Source organism: Stegastes partitus, unplaced genomic scaffold, assembly GCF_000690725.1.
Source record: "Stegastes partitus isolate 25-593 unplaced genomic scaffold, Stegastes_partitus-1.0.2 Scaffold2556, whole genome shotgun sequence".
Classification (NCBI taxonomy): Eukaryota; Metazoa; Chordata; class Actinopteri; family Pomacentridae; genus Stegastes; species Stegastes partitus.
In genome coordinates, this window is record NW_007580287.1 from 12,490 (window position 1) to 21,087 (window position 8,598).

The 8,598-nt window shown below is 41.8% G+C and overlaps 2 protein-coding genes across 4 annotated transcripts; one reads left to right on the forward strand and one right to left on the reverse strand.

Annotated features, from left to right (window-relative positions):
* tcn2 (transcobalamin II) lies at positions 1-4,279 on the reverse strand. Of its 2 annotated transcripts, none has more exons than XM_008305590.1 (10): positions 4,129-4,279; positions 3,857-3,927; positions 3,232-3,421; positions 2,964-3,133; positions 2,456-2,608; positions 1,134-1,306; positions 861-1,035; positions 583-763; positions 377-495; positions 1-277 (listed from the first exon to the last, which is right to left on the reverse strand). In XM_008305590.1, exons 2-10 carry the CDS (start codon positions 3,912-3,914, stop codon positions 216-218), a joined length of 1,281 nt encoding a protein of 426 aa, XP_008303812.1. In that variant the 5' UTR covers positions 3,915-3,927; positions 4,129-4,279; the 3' UTR covers positions 1-215. The 2 variants fall into 2 exon arrangements, with proteins under 2 accessions (XP_008303812.1, XP_008303811.1); XM_008305589.1 differs by having other exon boundaries at positions 4,056-4,279.
* A 436-nt stretch (positions 4,280-4,715) lies between these two features.
* On the forward strand, positions 4,716-8,327 carry ccdc117 (coiled-coil domain containing 117). Of its 2 annotated transcripts, none has more exons than XM_008305591.1 (5): positions 4,716-5,468; positions 5,594-5,644; positions 5,768-6,040; positions 7,093-7,239; positions 7,400-8,327. In XM_008305591.1, the coding sequence occupies exons 1-5, from the start codon at positions 5,326-5,328 to the stop codon at positions 7,641-7,643; spliced, it is 858 nt and encodes a 285-aa protein (XP_008303813.1). In that variant the 5' UTR covers positions 4,716-5,325; the 3' UTR covers positions 7,644-8,327. The 2 variants fall into 2 exon arrangements, with proteins under 2 accessions (XP_008303813.1, XP_008303814.1); XM_008305592.1 differs by having other exon boundaries at positions 5,597-5,644.
* The last annotated feature ends 271 nt before the right edge of the window (positions 8,328-8,598 follow it).

The window sequence follows — 8,598 nt, forward strand, 5'->3', positions numbered from 1 at the left end:
TCAATTTAAAAAACTTTACAGTTTATTTATTGTTAAGAGCAAAATCTGTTTAAGTAGTTCTAAATCACACGTGTTTTCAAGCCTCAAACCTGCTTATATTGCAAATGTTCAATGAAGCCCCTATGTCCATTTATTTATTGCTGGCGAAAACAGACAATTTCAACATAATCAGCGGTCAAACCAACAAAGATTTAAGTGCTGCTGCTGCTGCATCATCAGTAGCTTGTGTTTTTGATCCTGATCCTTTGTGCCATCTTAATCTTGAAATCGCTGACACCTGAGAGAGAAAATCAGTTTGTTTTTTACCAAAGTGAAATGAAAGCAGATTAATGAAATGCTGTTAATGAGTCACAATGTAAAGTGTGTGTGTCCTCACCCTGACTGAGCGCAGTGCCGTCAGAGGAGAGGTGCCAGAATCTGCGATCGCTCTGTCTGGCCTGCTCTCCGTTCACCGCGCTTAAGAAAGGTCCCCACAGGCTGGACTCCAACTCAAACCTGCCACACAGCATCACAGATTCATCACAGTAGCCGATCATACAGAACTTATAAAAAAAGCTGAAATACAATATTATATGAACTCACGTGAAGCCGACATGATTCCCTTTGAGCAGTTCGAGGGCCTCCAGCAGGGAGCTGCCCTTGGGCACATCCACAGAGTAAAGCTCTGCTGCTCCGCTGAACGTCACCACTTCCACCACCACGGCCACTTTGTTCTCACTTGGCAAAACCACCACAGGATCTACGGGCTCCAGCATCAGGGTGTCTGAATAAAGGTACACAACATGACAAAAACAGTGACAATACAGACACAACCTGGAATCACAGCAACCAAAGAGAGTAGAAAAAAACGTTGCACATACTGTCCTCATTGAGACACTGCTTGCTTTTAACTGTCAGGTAGGATTTCTGAAGGAGAGCTGGCAGCGTCTGTGATATGGCCATAGGGTTGTGGTAGGTGTTGCTTCTGGCAGCTGTCCTCATAGCCTCCATTGAGGCAGCACACTCTGCAACCTCGCTGCCCATTGCCAATAAGGCCTTAAACACACCAAATGAGTACAGTTAAGCTACAAATATTTTGTTCTGTAAGATTTCATGTAGAAAAAGTGCAAAAAAAAAGAGAAAAAAATCCTTACTTGAACTGCAAGACCTGTGCTGAACTCATTGCCAATATGACCATCAGGTCTACTCGAGGCCAGAAGCTTCTGCTTGATCTTGGTCAGGGCTGTGTCGAGCTCGGCAGAGTTCTGCCCATGAGCACCGGAGTCCTTCACACACTGCAGAGCCATTCCAGCCATGGCGTAGGTATCTATGGAGAATCGTGGGATGAAATATTAACAATGGACGGATGTAGCCTGTTTCAAACCAGGGACTAAAAAGCTGTCAATGTTTTTAAGGCATCTCAATAACCGGATATTTACTAACACTTAGAAAACACGTGAGGATCAAGAACCGTGCTACATACCAGAAATACTGACCCATATGCGGCTGTTCACAGCCTTCAATCTTCGGGTGAGGCCACTGACTGTTCCAAAAAAAGCCTGTTTTACTTGTTTATTTAATTATTTTATTTACTTATTTGCAGCACAAGTTGCTGGTGTGAACAGAGCAAAGGCAAAGAACTAAGAGCCAAGTATCTGAAAATGTAGAACTTGCTGGTCCAGACTCGCTGGTCTGGGCTGAACCGCAAGCAGTGTTTACAAAGAGCAGATGGGAGACAAGTACGGAAACAAATTAAAACTCTACGCAGTACAACATCTATAATAGTTACAGCCACCATTTCTTCCCAGGATTAGTAACGCCTGTGGACACTTGTGAAAATGTACATAATGATTACTAGTTGTTAATTTTTTAAAATAAAAAGTCAAACAAATTCCACTTTTGTTTTTTCTTTCTCTTTTTTTTGCATTATCAGTTGCAAAAAAAACATTTTTGTGTTCTGTCTGCTTCTAGCCATGGTTGTGTTGTTTCCAAAGTGAATAACAACTATGACAGAAGCAAAACTGCTCAGAAACTCAGTGGAGGTCAGAAGGTTAATGGACAATTCATAAGCTGTTGTCTGAAAAATGACCCTAAACGTAATGCAATGCCACAGCAGTGACTCTGTTTTGTACTGTTTCCTTCTAACATAGACGGCAGTCGTCCACTGCTGTCCACAGTACAGAGCTCAGTTGTATTAGAAGTCCGGATGCTAGTGTCTCTGAGGCTCACACCAAAACTCAGGGAGTCTCTCTTTTATGTTCACTTATGCATCTTAAGTGTAAAACCTGAGAGAAATTACCTTAAATTAATGGTCAACAACAATAATGAGTAGTAGGTAGACTACATGCATCTATAGGTCAGTTTATTCATAAATATTGTCAATCAAAATTGACATGAATCCCTGCCTGCTCAATTTCTGCATGACATTTATTTATTTAACACGGCTAGAGACAACATTTATTTGTGTTTCACTCACCAACACTCTCAGTGTCTCCGTGTTTTAATTGTCCTTGTTCCGCTGCTTTGATGAGCTTGTTGCTGACATGGTTGCTGACCCTGATGTCGCTCACGCACAGAGCGAGCACACCCAGAGAGTACTGGTAGTAGCTGGTCAAAGGGCGCTGGCTGACTACGTGAAGGAGAGAAGAAGTGAAGAAAACCAAATTATATGAAAGCATGACTTCACAGTAATGTTCAAAGTCAAAGTTGCCATTTTTATTGCAGTTTGGATGGATTTAGCCAATACTTGCTGTAACTCTGTGGAATTCTTAAACCAACACATCAATTATGAAATGTTATCCTGTTTCATTTTGATTGAGCCAATTCAGCAAATTCGACTTACACTCTTATTTAATTTCTTTTTTTGATGAAGAAATATCCACACTAAGGCAACTTTAAAGTCACATTGTAGTACAATAAAAAAGAGGAATTTCAGCATTTCTTGTAACAACTGTTGGCCTCCAAAAGGTCAAAGGAGTCCTTACAGGCAATATGCTCCTTCTCTAGTTCCATCTGCTTTTTCAGGTGTGTCAGCAGCGTCTCAGTCTTCTCACTGACGGTGAAGGTGACTGTGTTCAGGTCATAGCAGGAGGACTTTAAAGCCAGAGTGTAAAGCGCCAGTTGGCCGACCACAGACCGACTGTTAGAGAGAGAGCTGAGAAACAGGTTCAGGTGAGAACATCAGTGGACATTCCTTTAGCTGCGCTAAAAATAAGCACTGAAGTATGTGAGTATTAGTAAGGAGTGCAATACCTTTGTAGGTCATTGTGCAAATTATTTTTCAGTCTGTTGAGGTGTTCGCTCTCCTTAGCGAGGTTGTGGTAGTTAGAGAGGCGTAATGCCAAGTGGACACTGGGATTAGGAAGTCCTTCCTGACTCTCCAAAGAGCGAAGGAGATTCTTGTTGAGTGACAGGAGCAGCTCACGGTTGGATCCTTGAGTATCTGGGATAAAATGTTGACAACATTTTGACATGAGAAAAAAAACAACAACTTCAAAATTCACTCTGTCGGGTTGCTGACATCAACATGAACATTTAAAGGATTGCAAAACCACAACAGCTGCATCAGCAGTAATGACAAAGACTATCCAGACGAATGTGCAGAATCGTCATTGTTGATGATCTTTTACTGTCAACATTACAATCAAAAAGGTAAAAGTAATTCACAATAAGTTTAGAAGATTATACAGATTCATGAAAAAAGCGATGTTGCAAAATCTGAGAATGTCCAGATTGATGAGTCAGTGGATTTGGAAACTGGGTTGCCTCAGAGTTCAGCCAGATTAAGTAAGAGCAGTCCGTTTATTTATTTATTTGTCTTTTTTTATATTTTATTATTTATTATCTATATATTTATTTGTTTTGAAAAGTTACTTACCACATGGTTTGCTGGAGACAAAAGCCAAAAGGCTTGTAATTACAAACAAAGGCAGCATTCTGGATGGTCTCCTGGTTAAACACACAGAAAACGAATCAACTCGCCTTAAACGTTTAGTACCAACACAGGTATAACAGAAACACGGAGAAATGCTGCTAGACTGATGTCAGACAATAAAAAAGTGAAATAAATGCAAGACCTTTCATAAAACGCTGTCGCAGCAGTTTTGCAATAAGAGCCGAAGCTTGTCAAAGTTCTCAGCAGCTTGTTACCTGCTCAGAGTTTCCTCCGTGAAGAATCAGAGCTGAGTGAGGAAACAAGCAGACTTCAGCTTCTCATACTTCAATGTCACATGACCGGTCAGCTGCGATGACAAAGCGATGAAAAGGCGACAAGGTCCCTTTAAACAGCAGCTGCGTGTCTGAACATAAACAGGAAGCTTCAGAGACTGAACTGGTCAACAACGTAAACTCTTTTCTAATGGACGAGGAGCGAAAATTGACATTTTAACGAGCTGCAGCTGATGTTAACTCATCAACAACTACTTTACTCGCTAACTTAGCTTCTGTAGCTAACCGAACAGAACACTTTTTGACAAGTCGTTTGTCCGTAGTAACTACATTTCCCAGAATTCAGCTAAGGTACTGAACGTAACACCTCCTGCGAGAGTCTTTTTAGGCAGGCGTTTGTCCACAGTAACTGCATTTCCCACAATTCATCTAAGTCGTTAAACGTAGCCTACGCACTTTCTGTTTTAAAAAAATCCAACAGACTGAACTGGAGTTAGTCGTGTTGTCGCGGTAACTACATTACCCACAATGCACCTGAGCTACTGAACGTAACCTACGCACATTCTAGAACCTTGACGAGCTTTCTGGCGCGACTCACCGTTTCAGAATAGCTGGCGACCGTCAGCTGAGCCCAGCCTACCTTCAGAGCGGCTCACACCACAGGGACAGATCGTCTGGGGGGCTATTTCTGCTCAACGGTTGTATCATAATGTTAAGTTAGTCAGACCCGAGACTGCAGACAGCCTGTTTTTGTGCGCCAATGGGAATATCGTACTGGAAAATTATGTGAACCGAGCGGAGGCAAGCTAGCAAAACATCGACATCAGCAACAAAAACAGCAAGGGGCAGTGTAGCTGCTCAGGTCGGGCTTTAACGCTGTGTGTTTCTGCCTAACTTGTGCAAAGTTGTTGTTCTGCGCAGGGATGAAGCTGTCATTGTGTGTTAACGTGTCACGGAGTAACGGACAGTTTTAACGTCATGCAAACAAGCTCGTGCAACTATGGCGTTGTAGCTAGCTAGAGAACAGACCCCGAGCAAACACATTTATAACTTGTGCGTCATGTAGGTTACAGACATTTTAGCTCATCTGACTGGTATCAATACCAATCCTCCAGATCAGATCCGTTTATAGTTACCTACCCGCGTGTCTCTTCAAACCATTTCATCGACTGGACCACCATGCATCACTCTGCCCCCTCAAGCAGTGAACTGAGCTTTCTGCCAGCCATGTACTCGTTTTCAGGCCCCACAAGCCTTCCTGAATTTGATCTGGGATCTCCTAGTACGTCTGGACACCTACAGAGAGCAACAGCCTCTAACAGGTATGTAGCTGATTATTAGAAGGATGTAAATTGCCTTGCATGCATTTATCAGAAATTTGAAATATCTTTTTAATCCAAGGCTGACATGTATTTTCTGTTTTGACACATTTGTCTCTTTCTCACAGCAGCTGGGAGACGCGATGCCTTAGAAAGCACAGGAGGAGAATAGATGATGAGTAAGTGTGAGATGAAAAAAAAACTTGGCAATGCCTAGAATAGCCACACAGAAGTGTTAAATTAAACTCCTGAGACGTGTTTATGCATTGCTGGGTTATATAAATATATCAATGTTCCATCAGGGGATGCAGTGCCAAAAAGAGGAGGTTAATGTTTGAGGCAGAAGTGGAAACTTCAGAGAACTCAAGCTCTGGCACTCATCGTGATTGGCCTACGGCAAACAGCTGCCCTCCTCTGTCTGCACAACAAAGCAGCCCTGCACTTCCACAGCCCTGCCCCGCTCCTGAGCCCTTGACATTGCCTCAGCCCCCCGCTGCCCTGACCCGACCTGAAACAGAGAGCTCCTGCATGGAGGTAGAGGCAGCTCAGAGGAAACTTCAGGAGATCGAAGACAGGTACACAATAATCAAGGTGTGAGAGAACTGTATGAGTGACTGTGAGATTAGACTTCAGACTGCTGATACCAGGAAAACACCTAGGCATCTTGGAATCTGTTGTTTGCAGGTATGAGGAAAAAATGCAGTGGTACTTGCTAGTAACACTACACATTTGTTTTTAGTAAGTTTCAAACTTCCATACATCTTGCCTTAATAGAAGTCACACAGAAGTGGCCACAGTCACTTTCTCGAGTGGCAAACACAAACATTCAGTATTTAAGAAAGAAAACATGTACAAGATACGACTAAAATGGTTAAGTGCTGTTGTGAAATGATGCAATATTGGATTTAGTAAGAATTCAGGTGTGAGATTTTATTAAAAAATAAAGAAAAGTGAAAACAAAGTGATACTGTATTTCATTTATCTAGAGCAGGTTTACTGGGAGTATTCCAACATAAGTTTGGTAAGCAGAGGGGAACACTTTCTGTTACATCATACTTCCATTAGGTAGATGATTTCTGCTTTAAATAGAACCATAGCCTCTTGTGTTAGGCTCATGAGAAACAATGTATGCACACTTTATTATCGTCTTGCAATATTGCTGTTTTGATAGAGCAATAAAAGCCATAAATGATTTATAAATGACTTTATTCAGATGTTGTTGGTCACTGCTTTAGGATCTAAATAATTGAGAGCAACTTAAAATGGATCAAAATCTGTAAAAAATCTAAAATATTCAGAATGATTTAAATAAAATTTTTAGGAAACTATTTGATTCATAATTTTGAATACTTTGGCAACTACATTTATTTAAATCACTAATCCCCGTGCATATACAGACTCTATCTTTCAGGTCCACAGGCTGTTCAGTAATCTAATTAACATTGTCAAGATATTTCCTGGTTTCCTTCCTTGTATTGCGACTCTTCCCCCATTTATATCAACCGAACAGGGTTTGTTTTGCCGTCCAGTGGTAGTGATGGGTTAGACGGGTTACATCATATGATATTGTGACATCAATACATCCTGTAACCTCTATTCCTTTAACTTTGCCATTGATCTATCCTAGAATAACATTGGAGGACGACGATGAGGATGAAGATCTGGATGTGGAGCCAGCGCAGAGACGGCCGGTGCTGGTGCTCTCTGACAGTTTGAAGGAGGGTCTACAGCGGGGCATCAGTGACATCCTCCCCCACACAGTAGCCCAGTCTGTGTATGTCCTGACTTTGTTATTGAAACATTTAAGGGTGAATGATGCAGCAAGTCACAACCTAAAGTAACTTATGTTCCACTGATGAGAAGCTCTAAAGTCTTGTTTTTTCCTTCTGGGGCCTGTTCTTGTCTCACCTGCTTCTTCCTCTTTACGTTTTTAGGAGCCATTCCTGCATGGAGTTGGTTCTGTGGAGGCCACCAGACGATCCCTTCTGTCGGAGGCTGAAGGGCTCGTTACAAAAACAGCGTAAACAACAGACGGTGTCTCGGCAACCTCCAACTCCGTGTCCGTCTCCCATCCCTCACAGTCCCCTCAGCCCCTCTAGTCCACCGGCAGACACACACTCTCCTCTGTACAGTTTTCCTTTGGCCCACAGCTCTGGAGAGGAGGACATGGAAATGTAAACGTTCTTATTCACAACAAAAGCCATGCCAAAGTAAAAGACTGGACAAGTAGTCACGAAAGACTAAAGGACTCATTTCAAGCTGTGGACAGTTTGGCAAGGGCAGCTGGCTCTGTATGAACATTGTGCTGTTTGCATTTTGTCATTCGGTTTGTTTTCTGATTTCAGTCCCAGGTACCTACACATGACATGTAATAACTGACCCAATTTAACGGTTGTATTAATGTAGATTTCAAGGTCTATAGACAGTCAGTCTTATATAACCTATTTTGTACAACTTCCAGGATTAACCTTTGCCCTTAGAAATGAGATCGTTTGTACATAATTTTGCCAAAGCCTGGTCGGCAGCACACTGATGCATTGTACATATGGCTGTGTTCTTTGTTAAACATCAGTGTGCAGCACATGGATTTCTATGTGCAGCTTCTGGGCATTATTAACAGAACACTAAAGTCGTTGTCATTCGCTCAAAGGGAGACTTCCTGCTTGCAGTCATGCTTGTGGTGGAAAGATTCTTTTCCTCTAGTGCTTAGCAAGTGTGCCATCTTTGAGCTTTGAGGAGTTTGTAAAGAAGTCATGGCAATGCATTTTTATGATATTCATATATACACGAGCAGAATTGCAACAAGCCATAGCGTGTGATTACTTTTTATTTGTTTTCTAATAAATGTACATTCTCCATGGAGATTTGGCAACGTTTCTTTTCATTGGATGAGATTTGGCTTGACTTTAGCACAAATTTACATTTACAGTTGGATAACAGAATGAAACAGTCCCCTGTTTGTCGGCAAAAATTACAGGTTTATTCATCAGTTCAGCTGAAGCCAACTGGACCAAAACTGATATTGATGACTGTTTGCTTTAATGGTGACGTCACTCTTAGACAAACACCCACTTGGTCTACAGGTACATTCTCTTTTGAAACATTGTGATACAAGAGGAAGAAATGGGAGCAC

What these genes read in the sequence shown, in the direction of transcription:
- ccdc117 (XM_008305591.1), top strand. Translation starts at nt 5,326, where the DNA reads ATGCATCACTCTGCCCCCTCAAGCAGTGAACTGAGCTTTCTGCCAGCC. An exon ending in AGAGCAACAGCCTCTAACAG is followed by an intron (nt 5,469 to 5,593) that starts GTATGTAGCTGA and finishes TCTTTCTCACAG; the next exon opens with CAGCTGGGAGACGCGATGCC. An exon ending in AGGAGGAGAATAGATGATGA is followed by an intron (nt 5,645 to 5,767) that starts GTAAGTGTGAGA and finishes ATGTTCCATCAG; the next exon opens with GGGATGCAGTGCCAAAAAGA.
- tcn2 (XM_008305590.1), bottom strand. Translation starts at nt 3,914, where the DNA reads ATGCTGCCTTTGTTTGTAATTACAAGCCTTTTGGCTTTTGTCTCCAGC. An exon ending in AGAGAAGGAGCATATTGCCT is followed by an intron (nt 2,609 to 2,963) that starts GTAAGGACTCCT and finishes TCCTTCACGTAG; the next exon opens with TCAGCCAGCGCCCTTTGACC. An exon ending in GCAGTGTCTCAATGAGGACA is followed by an intron (nt 764 to 860) that starts GTATGTGCAACG and finishes ACCTTTATTCAG; the next exon opens with ACACCCTGATGCTGGAGCCC.